A 20,336-nucleotide genomic window follows, 5' to 3' on the forward strand; every position below is an offset into this window, starting at 1 on the left:
CCTGTCAGTCCAATGCAAGGCCTAGAATTATGAATTTGTTTAGAAGCTTCACAGCTTTGACAGCTTCTACATTTGTACCCTTCTTATAGACAGTTTTTGGGATATATTCCTGATAGGTTTTCCAAACGCTAAAAGAAATGTCAAAATCAATCTAGAAACCAATCTGGAGCTCAAACTGCTATTAATTTCACTCCTTTTTATATCCCTTATGTGTTTGCATTTTCAGCTGGGTTTTTTTTTTTTTTTTTCTGTTTAATTCATGGGCAGGTGTGATGTTTCTGGTGGAGGTCAGGCAGACCCTAGGTAACTCCCGGTTCCCGCCCCGCTCCCGGGGCAGCGCCGGGCTCGCAGCGCCCCCCAGAGGCACCGCCCGGGCCCCGCATGGAAGCGCCTCTCCAGCAACATCAGTCGCTGTGTTAATCAACACACAAAACTCGACCTAATTTCATTGCAAATGTTTCCAAGCCAGAGGAGAAAAAAAATCAAGTAAAAAAAAACTGGTGAGAAGGCGCCAGGGCAGGCTCAGGCCTTATCTAGAGCACTGCAAGTCACTTTGAGCTTAGCTTCCTCTCTCTCCCTGGAGTTTTAGCTGTCAACAAAAGCCATGGTGTATTTGGATAGTCACCACTCTTACTAAACAAAAGCAATTTATACTGTTTACCCACTAAAATATTGCTTGCACTTTGACTGAGCCCTGCTCCTTTCCCTTAAAATCATCTGTCCTTCCAGAAGAATTCCAGACATTTCCAAAGAAACAATTTCCTCTGCAGATGAAATAAAGAGCACTTCAGTATTTTAAAGCCATGGTAATGTTAATGCTGAAGTGATCCTCTGCTCATGCTCCTGGGTACTACAGTGAGATGTCAGACCAACCCTGAAATACAGTTTCAGCTTCTACTTTACCCATTAAGAAAACCTTCCATTTGTGAACTGAATTACTTTAAGATTCTGAAATAAGCACAGACACTGCACATTTTTTGCAACAACGTTTATTCTAGATATATCAAGACTTAAATCTTATTGAAAGCAGCTACATCCATTGATTGTACATAATCTTCAAAAGCTGTTATTCTCTCTTCCAGCATATCTGTTCCAACTTTATCATCTTCAACAACACACTGGATCTGAAGCTTTTTGATACCATAGCCAACAGGTACTAGCTTGGCTGCAAAATAAAAAAAAGCATTTAGTACTACTTAATTGGTGAAAACTCTTAAATAAAACACAGATCTAAGAAGGAACCGACCAAAGCAATTTGCAGAAATACATAGAAACAGCCTTTGGCCCACACTGTGGACTATTTAATTAACAACCCAGCATTCATTACAACTGCTTGAAAAAGTTCTTTCTGTGGATCTCTGCCCCTTCTCCAAATCAGTGATGTGTGTGGGTAAAGGTGTGTGTTTGCTGCATCAGGAATTGAACAGGCAGACACAGGATAGCAGAGTTTAAGTTTTACAGCTTTTAAAACCTGTATTTGCATCTTAACCAGGCACTGCACTAATACAACTTCTCTGACTGTGTAAAGACACTGATGTACTGTAGTATTGCAGTTCCCCTGTTACTGACATTTCAGAGATCAGCAAACAGTGACCACAAGTCCAGCTACTCACGTACTATCCCAAGGGCCTGCACTCTCCCCCTGTCCCTGCTCTGGAACTTCCCCATACTTACAAGATCCCCAGACCAAGCCATCTGCTTGAATGCTTCGAACACACTCCTCTAGTTTGGCCATGTCTGTCTCATCATCCCAAGGTTTCACATCAAGCAAGATTGATGACTTGGCAATAACAGCTGGTTCTGGGGGAAGAAAATCACCATGAAAAGGTAGCAATCTTTCAAAAACTCATGAATATACTTGCAAACTGGTTTTACAAGAGAAACTTATCCAATTTTATAAACAAGAACTTGCTCACATTGCTGTGACAGGCCTCTGGTACCAATGCACATTTCTCAAGTACTGCAGCTCACATTTCAATGTTCGATATTGTAGATACATAAATGCATATACGGATTTGAGTAGCTGACAGTGTTTGTTACATAGGAAGTCCTTTTCAGAACATCTGAGAAGGAGCCTAATGCTGTGTAACAGTTTATTTTCCACAGAGGGAATACTGCAACTGCTACAGTTCTGAGCAGTTCCAGGCCAGTAGCTGTGGAGTAAGTTTTTTTTAAAGAAAACCCTCATGTTATCTCCATTCATGTAGAACACAAAAAGCAGGAGTGTATGAATCAGAACAAAAAGCAAGTTAACATTCCTACTTGCTATGGGAAGGCTGAGCTCACTGGCAATTCAAGTGAAACTAATTACTCCTGTCTCATTCCAGTCAAGCTGATCTATTATTACAGTTAATTAGTGTTTCTAGCTACCCTGTTCAAATGCATGAAAATTAACTCAAGCGTAAAAGATTAGGAAGTTCTCAGCACACATACTTTTGGACTTCTTTGATTCGTACTGGGCCAGACGTTCTTCCCTCAGTTTCTTTGCTTCTTCACTCTCCTGAAAGAGAAATTTGCAGTTACAGAAAAGCACCAAACCTCTGCATCTCCACAGCACTACCAAACTGACTGGTATCTACTCAGATAAAAACAAATCATCACAACTGTCAGCCGAAAGATGGTGATTTTTTGTTTTACTCATCATGTAACCAGTCAAAGTTGGACAGTTCACTGTATTCCACGACATTATTTTATAACTTTGGAGTTTTTACCTTCCAAGCCTTCCTTATCCTACAAGGATAGCTACACTTGAGAATTGCAAGTACAATCTATTACCAAGGTCAGAAATATAAGTAACTTCAACTAGGTCAAGGTGAAAAATCTGCATATCTGTGTTAACTTCTAAAAAGCAATAAAAGTAATACAAAGATCACAAGTACCTCCTCATCATCAGATCCAAAAAGGTCAATATCATCATCATCTTTGCTATCTGTGGCCGCACCTGTTGTGTCCTCAACATCAGCAGGACCATATTTTCCCAAAGCCTTCTTTACTCCTGGCAAGCTGAAAGAAAAATGCAGGTATTAGGAACCTCCTCAAACATCAATACAATCACTGCCAGTTTATCACTACACCTACAAATGCATTTTTAATGAAAGCCTTGTGTAAAGAAGAGTAAAAATCCAATTCTGCTACTTGAAATCAGAACCTCATGAAAGACAGCCCCTAATGCTCCTGACATGCCAGCTGAGTAATCTGTGAATTTGGGACTTGCCCATCAAAGCTGGTATGATTCTGCCCACCTAAGACATGGATAGGAAAAGCCTATCCTTAGCTGCACTGTGTTCTGTCTAGGAGAAATTATCAACTGCTTGTTCATGCTTCCCTAATAAATTACTTTCACTAGTTTAAAAACAGGAAGTGACTGAAAACACATTATTTAGGTGGCTACTAATTTCTTTACTTACTATTCTTAGAGTTTCAGCGAACACTTTACCCCAAACCCTCACTCTTAACAGGACAAGGGACGAGGACTCCCTGAATTTACCTTCTCTTGCAGCTCATATACTCGTGTTATCTTAGAATAAGCTCATAGTTGTCTTGCTAATGCAAACTGCTGTTACTGGAGCCATAAAACTGGCTTTTTATTTCACGAAACAGAAGCAGTTTCCAGGGTGGACTTTATGAAACCACTTCAGAATCTCAGTCTCTTTTAGCATTTACAAAAGCTTCAGAAAGGGACTGGAGACTGAGCCACCCATCTCTGGAAGAGCTTCCTCCAAAGAGGACAGAGGCTCAGAGAAAGCAGTGTAGCAGTACTGACCCTACCTATGCTGTAGGTTCTCAGAGGCCTGCGGTCTCCATGGATGTCAATACAGCACCTTTCATGAACACTTAATGACACTAAAAGAGAAAAGAGATACTATTTCCTTCCATATCTCCCTTTCTTTCCATGCCTTTCAGTACTGCAAATCATTAGTTTTGCCCTCCGTACTGGCAGGAGAGGTCTGCTGTTTTGTGTTCCTACAACGCAAAATGCCACGTGGTGCCACTGAAAACCGGATCTGTTCAAACTCGATGAAAGAAACGCAACAATTTGTAGGCTAGCTCGGGGAGATATAGCAGCTTCGAAATTTAACCATACCTTGCCTTTTGCTTCTCATACGACTTAATATGATTGTACCACCGGAGAGCATGGAACAAATCTGCAGGCGGCGGGGCAGCGATCGCTTCGAAGACTGCGATGTCAGCCTGCGACGGGACGTACCTACGAAGAACAACCCCTTGAATGAACTCCCTTGTTCGGGCAGGCAGGAACACGTGGAGCAGCGCGGCCCGTGCAGCTGCAGAGGTGACTCGGCCCCCCCCGCGTCCCCACCGCTTGTCTCCGCCAGGCCCGATCCACCCTCCCCACACCCCGGCAACCCCTCGCCGCCTCTCACCCCTCGATGTAGCTCTTGTCGGCCAGGAAGTCATTGAGGACGCGGAGGCCCGCGGCGGACTTCAGGTCCCCGAAGCCCATGGCGGCCCACACGCTGCGCCCGCCCCGACCGCCACCGCCGCGGGAAAGGGCCGCGCCGCGCCTGCGCCGGCCTTATATAGCGCCGGTATCCCTGCGCGGCGCCGCACGCAAGTGTATTCCTCCGCCAGAGCGAGCGGCGAGCTAGCTCCTCACGTGTCGGCTGCGCCAGCGCAGGGCGTGCAGCGGACGGGGCACCAGAGGTGCAAGAAAGTGTCGAAGTAATAAACCCGAGGGTTATTATAAACCCTAGGAAGGTTTGCGGTGTTACAGGGGTTTTGTAAGAGTGTAGTGTGGCCACGCCCCGCCCCGCTGGCACAGCGGAAGTTGCCGGAGTTGGGCGAAGAAAGAGACGGAAAGGGACGGAAAGTGCCGAGGGTGGGGCAGCGCGTACGACGGTGGCCGAAAAGGCTGCGGAGCAGCGGCGGAAATTGCCCGTGTCATCCTTCGCCGAGAGCTTGCCGGAAATACCCGAAGTGGTTCTCTCCGGCGGTTGCCGAGCGCGGACTGCCCTCTCCGGAGATTGCCGAAGAAGGCTCCGGAGATAGCCGAAGGAGGCCGAGGGCAGCGGCGGAAAGGCCCGAGGCCGCCGCCATAGAGGCCGAGGCGGAGCGCAGCCGTCCCGCGGCGCCGCCGCCCGTCCCGCGCCAGGTAACGGCGGTGCCGCTGCGGGCGGGCTCGGGGCTCGGGGGGCGCGGGTGCCGCTGCTCCGGGCGCCTCCGCCCGCCGCCGCTCCCGGTGTCCTTGACGGGCCGGGCCCGGGCCGGGGGCTGCCCCGCGGGCGGCGGCGCCTCCAAGGTGACCCCCGCGCCGGGCCGGGCTGTCGCCGGCCGTGCCTTCGGCCCCGGGGACGGTGACACCGGGCCCGCCGCCGCCCAGCTGCGCCGTCCGGCCCCTGGGGGAGCGGGAGCGGGCCGGCGCCCCGCTGCAGGCGGACAGGCCGCTCGGTGACATTTCTGTGTCATGTTTAGAGAATCATAGCTTGCGTTTGGAGGAGGTAACTCACTCTCCCATAACTGTACATACAGATGTGCCCTTTGCAGCTGGTGTAGAAGTTTTTATTCTGTCTGTTTAAAACTTGCCAGCAAACATACGAACTGATAACAACAATGCTGTTTTCTCTTTTACCAAGGCACCATGCTCCGACTGCTTGCTGTCCCCAGGACCTTAGCTGGGGTCACCCAGTCCTCTAGAGTATGTGGTGAGTGTCTGCAGTTTGTGTCTCTGGTGATAAATGTGTGTGCAGTTCATTTATCGAAGGGTACATATGTCTGCTCGGTTTGCAGGCTAAAGATTCTGTGTTGCACTGTTGTTAGAACTGTGGTTCTGTCAACACTATAACTAAAATCAGGAGTGGGGGATCTGATTGTTTCTACCTAGCAGTAAGTGAAAGTTGTTTTTGTTTTCTTTTCCATGTCGTTCAGGGCGTACAACTGCAACAGCAGCCAGCAACCAAATAGAGGTGTTTGTGGATGGCCATCCTGTGTTGGTGAACCCCGGAACCACCGTACTGCAGGTGTGGGGAATGGCATTCTCAATTTTCTGGGACTTCCCATCTCACTTCTTAGCAGCATGTTCTGTTCCATACCGCAAAAATCCACCTGCCTTGACATTGTTTCTTGCTATTCTTTGGGGGTATTTTAATTGACTGTAATGCAATTTCATGTGTCAGAAATCCTTGGGGGAATCTAGTGTTTGAAAAAGAAAAATATGCCATGGTTGCTTGAAAGAAGATGCATGCACCATCTATCCCAGCTGTAAAAATTTATGCAATGCAATAATAGACTTTGATAAATTCTGGTTGAACTTCTATCTCTGAACACTATGTGACCTCCTAGTCTTTCAGAACCTGTACATTTTGTGTCTTGTTACAACATGTCTTGGTTAAATGAGGAATTGTCTCCTTTTAGTTATTAGTTATGATTTGGAGTGCTCTTCCTTAGCTGCTTTTATTATTCTTAGTGTGGGAAGAAAGGGAACCTGGATCACCCAGCCTGTACTGCACGTTGTCATTTTTCAGGCTAAAATTTCAAGTAAAGTTTTTTTTAAGAAGCCATTAAATGAAGACGTAGTATAATAAGTTAGAACATTAAAATATGGAATTTATTTCAAGATATAGCCCTTGCTCTTTGGATACAAGTTCCTAATTTATTTAGGCATTAGAATGCCCCAGCAGGAACCTAGTGCAAATTTTTCTTAAATGCTATTTTTTTAGATTAGATTTTCAGTTTAGCTAACGTGGTGCTTTTTGGTACAAATTGTCAGAAAACCTAGATCTTGTTAGAAGTTTTTAAATTAAATTCAGTGGTATTTCTTCTGGCAGGCATAGCTATAATGCTGTAGCCTAGATCCAATTAGCTATGGGGGCTTTATGCAGGAAGGGCTGTCTTCATCTGTTCTCTGGAAATCTGTTGGCTTTGTCCTCCTGTCTCTTCTGTCATGTTGTCTTGGGGTTTGGGTCTGCTGATGTTGAAGATTGACTGTGCTGGAGTACCTTTATACACAATATCTGTGTTGTTGAATTAGCAGGAATCATTATGCCCATTGTTGCTCTCTTCATGTTTTTCAATTTTTTCTTTCATGCGCTGTTCCTTAAACAGTGTATGTGTTCTTTAAAGTTACTTGTATTGCTAGTGCCCTGTTGCAGACAATTCTCTCTATTATTGGAGGAAAGAATGAAAGACAGATGAGTTCTCATTTCCTCAATCACTTAAAAAAGTTAGAGAAACTATATTTGTAATTGATATCCTGAGGGGTTTTTTTTTATTCCATCACAAATTTTTATTTATGGTCACTTCTTAAGATGAAAGGTCAAGTGCACTCTATTCTTGAGCACTGATAGTGTTACTCTGAAAAGCTGCATAGTGTTTTCTGAGGAGGAACAGAAAAGTCTAACTAAGATTTGATTTTCCTTTGTTTCTTATTTTTTTATAGGCCTGTGAAAAGGCTGGAGTTCAGATACCTCGTTTTTGTTACCATGATCGTCTCTCTGTGGCTGGAAACTGTAGGATGTGTCTTGTGGAAATAGAGAAAGCTCCAAAGGTATTGTTTGTGTTTCACAGGAATTGCAATATGGAACTCAATAGGATTTCTTTGCTGTGCTTGGGCCTAGTTTAAATCTTGTAAATAATTGTCATTCAGCTGCTCAAAGCAGTTTTTTTCTCATCTTCCAACTGGACTGCAGTGATTGCTTAATGAGTCACAGTCAGTTCTCAGGTTATTATGGACTATCTTGCTCTTGGACATGAGCATTTGATAGCTGTGTGTTTGCTGTTAGATGCATTTTATGCTTTGTAGTTCAAGCTTCAGCCACACATTTTCAGCTGATACTACAGAAATAATAAACTCCAGATACTGTATGAATTTAGCTGTAGGATTAGTACCTGCAGGTTCATTCTAAGTAAAGATTGCAGTTAGTTAGTAGTTTGTATTTTAATGCATTGATATCTGTTGTGAAATAGTTGATTTCAGGAGTGAACAATGTCTGCAGCAGTACTAAAAAATCTATGCACATTCTTTTGCAGTTCAGTTTTGGATTACACATTTATACTCACACATAAAACTTTTTAGCTTACCACAATTTCAATTCCATTGTTTGAGCTTTGTGTCTGTGGAAATGTTGGGTTATCACTAAAGGTGGAAGTCATGTGGTTGAAAAATTAGAGGGAATTGTTTACTAAGCAGGAGTTTTTGTTAATCTTGCAGTAATCTTGAGAAGAATTTTATTCCAAAACCTTATACAGGCTTTGTGCAAATAAATGTCTTGTAAATTATTCATACTCTGAATTTTGGTTCTAGTGGTTTTCTGAATGTCTGCTGAAGCTCTTTGATTTGCCTTTGATTACACCTGACATTCTTAATGCTGTAACTACTTAAATTGGGACTGGAAATTGTAGAATTTTTAACTTTAAATAAATCATAACTAATTTAACTTTTTTATATAGTAGATTATTAATAAATATGGCTTCTAGTGGCTTTATCAGTTAGCTTCTTATTTTTTTCCTTGCAGACCTCTTTATTTGTATTTATTTATAACAGATACCTATGTTAGAACTGGGGGAGGAAGGAGGTGGGGGGTTTGTGCCCATGCTGAGAAGAAATATATTGTATTCATGCTTGCTTTTTGTGGTGATTGCAGCCAGTTGCTGCTTGTGCCATGCCAGTTATGAAGGGCTGGAATATACTGACAAACTCTGAGAAGTCCAGGAAAGCAAGGTACCTTTCTTTTAGCCTCCTTTGGCTGATTAGTTGTACTATTTGCTAAATTACGTTAAGTTGACATTAACTTTATTCTCTGAACCTAACAGAGAGGGTGTAATGGAGTTCCTGCTGGCAAATCACCCATTGGACTGTCCTATCTGCGATCAGGGTGGAGAATGTGATCTACAGGTACAACATCCAATGAAATTATGTAGACTTAGGTATAATACTCTTGTCTTAGGTGAAGTTGCCAGCAGCCTGGATACGTGTGTGTTCTGTTGTGTGTTGTAGGACCAGTCAATGATGTTTGGCAGTGACAGGAGCAGGTTTAGAGAGAGCAAACGTGCTGTGGAGGACAAGAACATTGGCCCGTTAGTCAAGACCATAATGACTCGGTGTATACAGTGCACTCGATGCATCAGGTAAAGCCCTTTACTTTCACTGAGAAGAGTACTGAGCAGCCATGTCTGTGTCCGTTTGTTACTAGTGAAGGAAACCCCATGAGGGGTAGTCAGGTTTTTAAAAGTTTCTTTTCTGATGATACTTAAAAACTTTATTTCTGTTAGTGACTGATAGCTGGTTTCCTGGAGCTACCAGACAGGAAACAGAGAAAGATGGCCAGTGCATGAAAGTGAAATCAGAGTTCTGCAGGGCAGAACTGGTCCTATGGTGTTGGTGCCAGAATGGATATGTGACTTCCTCAGCCACAAGTTGTAAGATTTATTTATTTTTGATAGCCTCCAGTAGCTATATTTGTGCTGTTCTGTAGCCCTGAGATGCTGTACTGGCCAACGTGAGCCAGATGGAAAAGAATACAATGTACAACTTGTTCTAGAAGGAACTTGTTAGTTAGGACTAATTTTGGACTCAGTTTGTGTAATGCAGTGAGTACTGAACTGCTGTGTTTTTTGATATAAAACACAGCAGTTCAGTACTCACTGCACTCCTTCTAGTTTCTGTAGCCCTTTCTGAATGACATTCTGCAGATGGTCCTGCATGTGATGGTGCTGACTAATGCATCTAAACAACTCTTTTCTTTTTTCAGGTGTATGAGCTAATGTTTTGTCTTAAGAAAATGAGATGAGGGCTGAAAAATGTTCTGTGTTGCAGCTGTACATGCCAGATGTGTTTCTCCTTCTTTGTGCACCTACCAGGTTTGCTAGTGAGATTGCAGGGGTAGATGACTTGGGAACAACTGGAAGAGGAAATGATATGCAAGTTGGTACTTACGTTGAGAAAATGTTTATGTCTGAGTTATCAGGAAATATTATTGACATCTGCCCAGTGGGTGCTCTTACCTCCAAGCCATATGCCTTTACTGCACGCCCATGGGAGACAAGGTAGGTGTCTTAACTCATACTGAAGACACAGCTTTGTCTGTTGTACACTTTATCTTAGAATATGTCCATCTGTGATACCAAGGGTTTTCTCTGATTTTTATTTTCTGTGTTTTTGTTGTAGACTTTCCCATAGACTGAATCTAACACAAATTTTGTTACAGCTTATTTAAGAAAAGGAAGACTGTTGCAGCTTGTAGACTGTTCTTCCCTTATTTTTACCCTAAAACGTTTTGGACTTGTAGGTTGAGCTGATTGCTTAATAAAAGATGCGTAAAAAGGAAAATACAAATTTGTTAACTCACTAATTGTTGAGGATATTATTTAAAATATCTTGTGCAACTGAGCTGTTCAGCTTCAGAGCAGATCTCTATGTGATCTTCTTAAGTAGTTGTTTAACCCTTTTGAAGACCTGAAACATATTCGGGAGACAGAATCACAGAGTGTTAAGGGTTGGAGTAGACCTTGAAGATCATCTAGTCACAACCACCCCTGCCATGGGTAGAGACACCTCTCACTAGATCAGGTTGCTCAAGACTTGATCCAACCTGGCCTCGAACACAGGAACATGCTGGTTTGACCATCCCAAGGGTATTCAAAATCCCCAAGCGCTGTTGTAATTAGTCTGGAGGAGCCGGGGCAGGCGGAGGAAGGTGCCTCCCCACAGATGGGCTGTCCGGGAAGGTGGAGGGTGTGATTACCAGCCGTGTCCGCTGGAAGGCTCCCGCAGCACGTAGCCGGCAGCGCTGCTGAGTGCAAGCACCGGATCAGCCTCTCCACCAGCAATTTTGTCCTGTCATAAACCAGTGACACACTGTGACAGAGTTACAGCCTTAACCCACCTTCCAGAGATGATAAACAGCAAACAAGGGACACATCCAGACAGCAAGGTGTTGCATAACCCAGCTCTCAGAAAGTGTGCAGCAACTCTGAGACCAGCACCTGTTAAACTAATACAATGTGCACTAATAACAAATTTGTTTTCACACACTCTGGTCAGATCTGTTGTTACCTCAACTCTTCATGTCTCACACTGGATGCTTTAAATGATTTAACTCAGCAGGCAGCTAAATACCACATAGCCAGTTGCTCATTTCAGCCCCTCATGGGGCATAGGAGAGAAAATTGTCGGGGGAGGGGGGGGGAAATGTAAAATTTTTGGGCTAAAATAAAGACAGTTTAATAGGACAGAAGAAGAAAACGACAATAATGATAAAAGGATTCGAATGTACAAAGCAAGTGATGCACGCTGCAATTGCCCAGTCACTCCCTGAGCAGCAGCCCCAGCCAGCTTTCCCCCTCGTTCACATGCTGGGCTTGCTGCTGTGTGGTGCAGAACATCCCTTTGGCCCACTGGGTCAGCTGTCCTGCCTGTGTCCCCCCAGCTTCTTGTGCCCCTCAGCCTCCTTGATGGTGGGACTGGGTGGGACTGGGTGAGAAGCTGAAAAGTCCTTGATGTGGTGTAAATGTTGCTTGGCAACAACTAGAACATCCCAGTGTTACCACACTAGTCACACCCTAAATTCAAAATACAGCACTATACCAGTTACTATGAAGAAAATCACCTCTATTCAGGCCAAAAATAAGACGCTTGTTTCTTATATGTGAAAGACTACAAGTGGTTTATCTGTTCTTCTAAACAGGAAGGTAGAGTCCATTGATGTTCTTGATGCAGTTGGAAGCAACATCGTAGTGAGCACGAGGACTGGAGAAGTGATGAGAATTTTGCCAAGGCTGCATGAGGATATCAATGAGGAATGGATATCTGACAAAACAAGGTGTGTGGATGTGCTTGTACCCACGTGTGTTTATTGCATTAAAGGCACACTTTGCAGAGCCAGAAATGTGCTAATTAGCAGTGACTTTGGTAATCAGCTGTTAGTATTGTAAAGCTACAGTGAAGAAGAAGGATTGATGAAATACGTTTTTTAATTCTACAATTGAAGTTGCTGAGTTTCCTATGTTCTGATTTTTGTAACTTTTTGCAGTAACTTTTATTTCTATTACTGATTGTTTTGTGTGTTTTTGAGAAGGAAAAGTTAAACTTTCAAAGGAAATATTCCTTGGTTTTCTCTTTTCTAAAAGATTGCAATTAGACAACTCACAGAATTATGCACAATTATCTTTGGGTTTGCTCTTTTATAATATTCTTGGTGTTCCCTTAGATTTGCTTATGATGGTCTGAAGCGTCAGAGGCTTACTCAGCCAATGATCAAAAATGAGAAAGGAGTATTTGTTTATGCCTCATGGGAGGATGTATTAGCTCGTGTTGCTGGTGTGGTAAGAACAATTTTCAGTATAAGTTTAAAATTAATTTCTAAAGCTGAATGTATTACAAATATTAATATTAAATTAGTTATATTAAAAATAATTTTTTTAAGGTTAGAGGGGAACATTTAATTGCTAATCCATTGCTTCCACTTAAATGTCATGCTTTTAGTAATATTTCCTGTTCCATGGATTAGACCTTTTAAAGAACTTTTTCTTATCATGGTTTCATTTGGAGCATTGGGAAAGAAATTACTTTTTTTAAAAATAGGAAAGTAAACTGTTTCTTCGGAAATTTAGGAGGAAGCAATTTTCCTGAATACTCTGATCTATCTGAAGACATCTTTAAATTTACTTAAACTGCTATTTCCACTTCTGCCATCAAAGACATTAAGTCTGTGTTACGTATTTCTGAATTGTGCTTTCCTCAGTGCTTTCTCTGTGTGGTGATTGATTCTGTAGCTCAAATGAAGTGCTGCATGACTGCTCTGGATTTTGATTAAAAATTTTATGTGGGTGAAGTAGAATTGAATAACTGTAATTGAGCTTTCCTCAAGGATGTTTTTGCCCATGGTACAGTAGCAGGGTTTGTTACAAAAGCTATTTCTTCTCAGATAATACCTTTGAGTTAAGTTTACTACCAGAACTCGTGTGTTACGGGAGTTTGTATTCTGTCTGCACTGTGGCTTAATTAAAATAAAACATTCACCAACCTTCCTCTCTCAGCACACCAAATGAGAATTAGCTACACCTGAGTGATAACTCAAGTGGGAGGGACCTGCATAGAATACAGAGAGCTCTTCCTTGCTTATCATGAGTTCTGAAGCTGGAGTTTCTGGCTGGCAGGAATCAGACACCACTGATCCATTTGTGCTACTTCAGGCCAGCAGTTGCACTGCTGGCTTTGGCACACCCTAATATAACAAATATTTACCTGGGCTAAATGAGAATTCATTTCAGCGGTTTCTTTTGTTTATGTTTATACTTCCTTTCTCTCCAGCTCCAGGCAGTGGAAGGTAAGGATATAGCAGCAGTTGTAGGAGGGCTGGTGGATGCAGAAGCACTAATAGCTCTGAAAGACCTGCTGAATAGAGTGAATTGCGATACGCTTTGCACCGAAGAAATCTTTCCTACTGCTGGAGCTGGGTAAGAAGACAGGCAGTGTCTGTCTGTAATTAATATGTCGATCAACTTTCCAGTCTACAGATCAGCTCATGGCAATATTCTGAAATTAGCAAGGATAACAATTGTTGATGCATTAGCAGGATTTATTTGCATTTACAATACTCACATATACAGAGTATTTATGGACTGTTCATAGTCTCTACTCCAGCAAGGGTTGCACACTTTACCCCATATTGTACTGTATGTACAACTGCTGCACTTTGTTGGTCACTGAAAGCCAGTTACACTCTGTTGTAAGCTGCATAAGTTAGTCTATGTCTATTTATAGTGTGAAAACTTTAGTACTGTTACAATTAGTAATTTGGATTGAGAAATCTCTTCTTGCTCTTCCTTTTCCTGAGATGAAAAAGTATTTTGAGCATCTACAATCTTTACCATGGCTTCATTCCTTCCTTCTCCTGAATTCTCATCCTCTTTCTTTCATCTTTTTTTATAGCACAGATTTGCGCTCTAACTACCTGCTGAACACCAAGATTGCTGGGGTGGAGGAGGCAGATGTTGTCCTTTTGGTTGGCACCAATCCACGCTTTGAGGCACCGCTCTTTAATGCTAGAATTCGAAAAAGGTTTGTATTCCATGGTGGTGAATAAGCATGTGAATCCATCTGGACTTGATACAGTGCTCGGTTGGAGCTGCAGGCAGTAACTTGAGAGCATTCATTCAGCTGGGATCATTGGATTTAGTTCACCTTTTAGTAAAGGGAATGGTGATTTATGTGTGGAAAAAGGGAAGTAATCTGTAGCGTAGAGCTAGTTCATTCTCACTTTGACATTTTACATTAAGTTCATCTACTCAGACATTTATTCCTTTGTTACATTACACAGACACCTCAGATTTTCTGTTTTATAGAAGTCTGTTAAAGCGTATTCCTTAAAGATTTATTTTCAGCATCAGCTTACTGCTTTTTGTATTGTAACAAATCAGATGTGCTGAGTTTAGAAGCAGTCATTCAAGTTTAACATTTTCTTTGCCAAGCACTGTGGCTTTCCCAAACTTTTGAATGTAGCTAATTCAGGTTTAATAAGATACGTCAGTATAAGGCAAGTGAGTTCCATAAAAGCCCTGTCCTTCTTAATGCTGCAATCTTTGAAAATGCATAATTTTAAACAGTAATGGCATTGAAATTTTGAAAGGAGAAAATGCAGTGAGACTTTTGAATGTATATTTTCATTTATTTTTATAAGACTGTGCTATGAGAAGCTGCAAAAAAGAAAAAAAAATTCTAACAAACTAATTTTTTCTGTGTTTATCTAAGAAATAAGTGGATTTCTAAAACTGAATTGGCAAAAGCTTTACGGGAGGGGGGAACTGAGTTATGAACTTGTCATGTAAGGTGTGTTGCTGTACTGTTTCTGGAATATATCTAGAGAAATAATCCTTCTAAAAAAACTTAAAGCTTGCTTAACAGTCAGTATAAAGCTAAACTGCGTCTTACCAAAACAATGAATGCCATTTAAATTCCTTTGCCATCCTATTTTAAGTTACTGCTGAAGTTATAATTAGTGGCTTTGGTTGGGTAAAACTCTATATTTATTTAATTTTTATAAAATGTTGGTTGTATTTTCAGCTGGCTTCACAATGACTTGAAAGTGGCCCTTGTTGGCTCTCCTGTGAATTTGACCTACACGTATGAACATCTAGGAGAGTCCCCACAGATACTTCAGGACATTGCTTCTGGCAAACATGCCTTCTCCAAGGTACACAGAACTTAAAGAGTGTGACTGTTAAATTCCACAGGTGTTGAGTAATAATCTGAATGCTCCAGAGAAAGATTTGAAGAAAAGTAGCATGTTGTAGGTGGAGTTACTTGCTTTTAATCAAATGCAGAGTTTAGGTAATGATTAGAGTGCACCAAGTATGTATAAACTGTGTAATATATTCAGGTGCATAAAACTTTGCAGTGCAGGAAGCTCCTGGGATATTTCTTGACATAAAAGAGGCCGTTTCAGGTGCTGCTGTTTCCACTTAAATGTGTGTGTATCAAGCGTATAGTTCTGTACTGACAAGGTAGTTTCCTGCTTACAGCAGTTTCTCCTGGCTTTATCTCTAAATGAAGCAATGACCATTCTGGAACCTTAAGTATGCATGGAAGACTCCTGGAGAAATTTGGGGATTTATTATATTATCTGTACCAAGAATTGTCTTTGTAGCTGTGGAATGAATTTCTGATTGTTGGCTTGCACAGGTCCTCGATGACGCCAAGAAGCCGATGGTGGTGGTGGGCAGCGCAGCCCTGCAGCGCGATGACGGGGCTGCCATCCATGCTGCTGTTTCCACCATTGCACAGAATGCCAGGGCCAAGAGCGGTGCTGGTGCTGATTGGAAAGTCCTTAACATCCTGCACAGGTTTGCTTTGAAACTTTTCTGGGAGCAGCTTGCTTGCAAATGGGGCTACGCAGGTTGTTACCACAATGTATGTGTACAGATTGCTTTGTATACACACAAGCAGCTCATTGGGTTTAAACCTGTAGGGAATATAAAAACCGGAAATACAGGCTGGCAAGCCTTCCTATTAAAAATGGGATTCTTGACCTGGCTCTCCATGAGTTTTTATTAATTTATGATATTCAAATGTAGAATTTAAGGTTTCAATTTAGACGTAGAATACAAAAGAGCTTAATAACATCTACCACAGTGCCCAGTAGGATGCACAGCATACCAGTGTCACTTGCTAAATGACTACATTTTATCTAAAGGAAGAAAACCAAAATGGCCATATTTAAATAATAACATTTCTTCCTTTGGGTTTTTTTTAATATTCCTTTTACTGTGCAGCTTCTCAACTGAATAGTTAATAGAAAGGCTTCAAAGATTTTCATTTGAGAGCTTTTGATCTTAGCTATTCAGTTTGTCAAGATAATACTCCTTTTAATAGACAAGCCTCTCTTTGGACAGTCCTTCACCACTCCCTTTCTAAAATTCTGACTGTCAAATTGACCATCTCTAAAGGAAAAATTATTTCACCAAATGTAATGGCTCTCAATTCTGCAGACTCAACAATTTCTTTTGCCAAAAGCAGCTTCATTGATATAAAAATAGTTTAGTTAAAGCAGGGCTTGGTCCTCTGAAGGAAACTCAAAACTAACATTCTGCTGCTGAAACAGAAATATTTAGTACCAAATACTGATGAGTTAAAGAACACTCAAGATACAGGTATGGTTTTGCAGTCGTTTATACTGACTTCCATACTTATGGTGCACTATCCGTTCTACCTTAAGTGTAAAAAGCAACTTAACTAACTGAACCCTCTATGACTGACTCTGTCAGACAAAATCAGTTACACTGGAAGATCTGTACTCTAGAGAGAATCTTTTTTAAATAAGACTCAACACCTGATTATGGAGGATTATGCAAAACTGTTGCTTTGGAAGACTGCCAGAAAATGGGAATTATTATTTCATTATTTTAAAAGTATTTTTATGAGTGCATAAATGAACAGTGGTCTTAAGACTTTGATGATTTCAAGTAGCTGATGGGCCCTAGAGTTGGTCTTTCATCTTCCATATGAGTGTCCTAAATTAAAGGCCTGATGAGTTCCGTTCATAGCTGAAATGTCATCTGGAGCATCAAGCTTCACCAGTGAGCTGCCTACCGTTAGGTCCCGACTTTCAATGTCTGCCTTTATTTTTGCTATCCTATCTTAAATAGGTGAGATTACCTGTGAAAACTTTAAATGGTGTCAAGTTATCAAAATACAAAACTAACTTGACACTCTGTCAAAAATTTCAGCTGCCTTTGAGCTTCATGGTTGTCTTGTAACTATTGGGAACCTCTTACATACCTTCAAAATATTTAGTCAGAAAAAGAAGTTAGGTCTGTTCTGATGGGAGAGGGAGAATTCTGAAATTACTTAAAGTCATGATGTATTTGTTCCTACAGGGTTGCAAGCCAAGTCGCTGCTTTGGACCTGGGTTTCAAACCAGGAGTGGAAGCAATTAGGAAAAGTCCTCCCAAAGTATTGTATCTCTTGGGAGCAGATTCAGGTTGTATAACACGTCAAAACTTGACAAAGGACTGTTTTATCATCTATCAAGGTAATTAGTAGATGTAAATTACGAAATGTTGCTATCTTAATAGATGGGGGAAAAGTGTAAACAGTGGCATAAAACCCTTTGAGGAATTTTAGCCTTTGTTTTCTGCCAGGAGAGGGAACTTCTAACACATACCTAAGATACTGGTTACCTATTTCTTAGGTAAAGATGGGAAACTGTTGATGATTAATAAGGGAATATGAATCAGTATAGGGCTTCTGAAACATAGCTTCAGCCTTGGCAGACAAAACAGCATTAGTTTCCAGTTGTTCTATCATACCAAAACATGATCTTATCTAAGAATCCTTGTTCCAAGAACTTCCCAAGACTGAAGTACCATTTACTCGTGCTTCTAGTCCATTCATTCTCCCCCAAGTATTAGCCAAGTAAGACCTTAGAGCAGCCAGCCTCGTGGGCTTCAGATTACTGGCTAAGCAAAACTTAGAAAATCCTTTTTTTCTGGGAACACAAAAATTCTGTCTTAGTAAAGCATTTGTTTTCATTTTGGCTTACTTCTGTCTCATATGGTTGTGTGCTGTTTCCTCTTTCCATGTATTTAGGGCATCATGGGGATGTGGGAGCTCCCATGGCTGATGTTATTCTCCCGGGAGCAGCTTATACAGAGAAGGCAGCCACATATGTGAACACTGAAGGTCGGGCCCAACAGACAAGAGTAGCAGTAACACCTCCTGGGATGGCAAGGGAAGACTGGAAAATTATTAGAGCTGTCTCTGAGGTATTGTTGCTGTTATAAGTTGCTTCTAATAAAAGTATACTGAGAGGTTAAGTTCTTTTTGTAAACATTTTCCAATGTAAAAAATGGTAGATTTTCAGGGAAGCACATAATTTTAACATGTAATGTTCTGTATTGAATCTTGTGTTAATTCTGTGAGTTAAATCATTGTTTCTCTGTTGAGGGTAGCTCTAATATTGTAGTTGCTGTATGCTGTTGGAATGCACAATGGGTGAAGCTTTGCAAGTTTGACAGGTTTTTGTGAAGTGCTTTAGAGGAAGCTGCTGGGAGCATGCAGTTTCTTGCTTTTTAGAAAGAAAACTCTGAGGCCAGGATCTGATACCATTAGATGAGGTCAAATATGTGCTCACTACTCAGAGGGAACAAGATACATTCATTGATAATTGCATCAACTTTTATCTCATTTGGTGGTAAGCTAAGGAAAATGCAAGTATGGAAGGAGAAAAGTGCTTCCTTTCATTTTATCCTTTGTATAGCAAACAGGGCAGCCTGGTTTTTAACATGAGAAAGTGTTGGCTATGTAGGCATCAGAGGTCCAACATTCTAACTGCCCCTGTTTTCAGGAGTGTAGACTTTTCCTCATTTTATTTTAGGGACGTTAATGGATTGGTAATCTAAAGCACTGTGAATTAAATCCTTAGACTTGATGGCACTTCTTTCTGTGAATCTCTTAGTTGGCTGGTTTGACCTTGCCCTATGAGAACCTTGATCAGATACGGAAGCGTTTAGAAGAAGTATCACCCAATCTGGTTCGATACGATGATGTGGAAGAAGCAAACTACTTCACCCAGGCAAATGAATTGGCAAAGGTAAGCAGAACTGAAGTATCTTGGCATCATTTAGTGCAGTTATATAGTATAATGCTTTTTTGAAAAATCTTCATGCGTGGTATGAGAAGCATTTTTTGACCTACACTGAATGAACTGAATGCAGAATTCACTAAAAAAATGCTTTCTAACAAGCATCTATCACACTGCTGACTTTCTTTTCCTTTTTTTACCACAGTTGGCAAAGCAACAGCTTCTTGCTGATCCTCTTGTTCCACCTCAGCTCACAATAAAAGACTTTTATATGACAGGTATGTATAGTGTGGTCTTTCTATTCTGCAATCAGAATATTTTACTTAGCTTTAGAATAAGGTTCTTATGGTTTGTTTAAAGCTTTCCACTAAGATAAATAGGATTTGAATCTTTTGAAGAAACAATTTTTTTTGGTAAAATTATTTGGAATTTACATAAAGCACAGACTATATTTTCAATTAAGTGATTTTATTTATCCTCTTTGTATCCAGTCTTGTATTAAAATTACTTTGTATTGTGTCTGTGCATTTACATGTTTGGATTTTTATTTTTTTACAGATTCCATCAGTAGAGCATCCCAGACAATGGCCAAATGTGTGAAAGCTGTTGTTGAAGGTGCCCATGCAGTAGAAGAGCCATCCATCTGCTAGAGACTAATTGGACTGCCAATACATTCTTTTAGGTTTTTGTTGCAGCTACCTGCTGTGACTGATACATTTTTTTCAAAATCCATTTGACAGGCTGTTGTATTTTTTTTTCTTCCTTCATTCACATGTTCATCACTTCAAATAGCCCCATCATACTATAGGACTGTTGTTGTGTCTGAGGGAACATGCAGCACCCAGTTTGCTGTACGCAGAGGCAGGGTACATGATGATTGTATACAAATAAATTATAAATACCAAGCCACCCATTACTTGTGTATTTCATGTATCTCATGCTTCTTCCACGAAAAGAATTTGGTAAGCAACTCAGACTCAGTAAATTTTGATTTTCTAGGAAGGTATTTACATGGCAAATACACTAGATTGTAACTTCCTTCCAGAGTATCCAGGTATGTTAATATCAAACCCTGGTCAGATTGTGAACATGCTATTTTTGTAATGTACTTAAAAAGTAAGTTGTCCCACATACCTGGTTTATGTTCAGACCTATCTCTGCTCTAGATACTTGTATGTTTCTTCATTTAGTTTCAGTTGACACTCCTCTTGGAGGAAATACAAATAATTTTGATGTTGTGGAAAAAAAAAAAAAGCAGCCTTCACCCAGCTTCCTCATACTGAACTGCTTTAAAAATTAGCA

General features: G+C 41.1%; 2 protein-coding genes across 2 annotated transcripts; one reads left to right on the forward strand and one right to left on the reverse strand.

Annotated features, from left to right (window-relative positions):
- Positions 1-973: 973 nt before the first annotated feature.
- On the reverse strand, positions 974-4,522 carry EEF1B2 (eukaryotic translation elongation factor 1 beta 2). Its single transcript, XM_083865072.1, has 6 exons — positions 4,383-4,522; positions 4,085-4,207; positions 2,880-3,003; positions 2,434-2,500; positions 1,675-1,800; positions 974-1,165 (listed from the first exon to the last, which is right to left on the reverse strand). The coding sequence occupies exons 1-6, from the start codon at positions 4,460-4,462 to the stop codon at positions 1,011-1,013; spliced, it is 675 nt and encodes a 224-aa protein (XP_083721198.1). The 5' UTR covers positions 4,463-4,522; the 3' UTR covers positions 974-1,010.
- A 513-nt stretch (positions 4,523-5,035) lies between these two features.
- Positions 5,036-19,947, forward strand: NDUFS1 (NADH:ubiquinone oxidoreductase core subunit S1). Its single transcript, XM_083865071.1, has 19 exons — positions 5,036-5,110; positions 5,592-5,660; positions 5,884-5,975; positions 7,394-7,501; positions 8,598-8,674; positions 8,767-8,848; positions 8,951-9,081; positions 9,814-9,999; positions 11,640-11,774; positions 12,162-12,276; positions 13,265-13,410; positions 13,886-14,014; positions 15,017-15,146; positions 15,635-15,795; positions 17,329-17,483; positions 18,041-18,216; positions 18,909-19,043; positions 19,240-19,312; positions 19,593-19,947. Exons 2-19 carry the CDS (start codon positions 5,597-5,599, stop codon positions 19,682-19,684), a joined length of 2,187 nt encoding a protein of 728 aa, XP_083721197.1. The 5' UTR covers positions 5,036-5,110; positions 5,592-5,596; the 3' UTR covers positions 19,685-19,947.
- Positions 19,948-20,336: the final 389 nt, after the last annotated feature.

Source organism: Zosterops lateralis, assembly GCF_965231275.1.
Source record: "Zosterops lateralis genome assembly, chromosome: 7".
Classification (NCBI taxonomy): Eukaryota; Metazoa; Chordata; class Aves; order Passeriformes; family Zosteropidae; genus Zosterops; species Zosterops lateralis.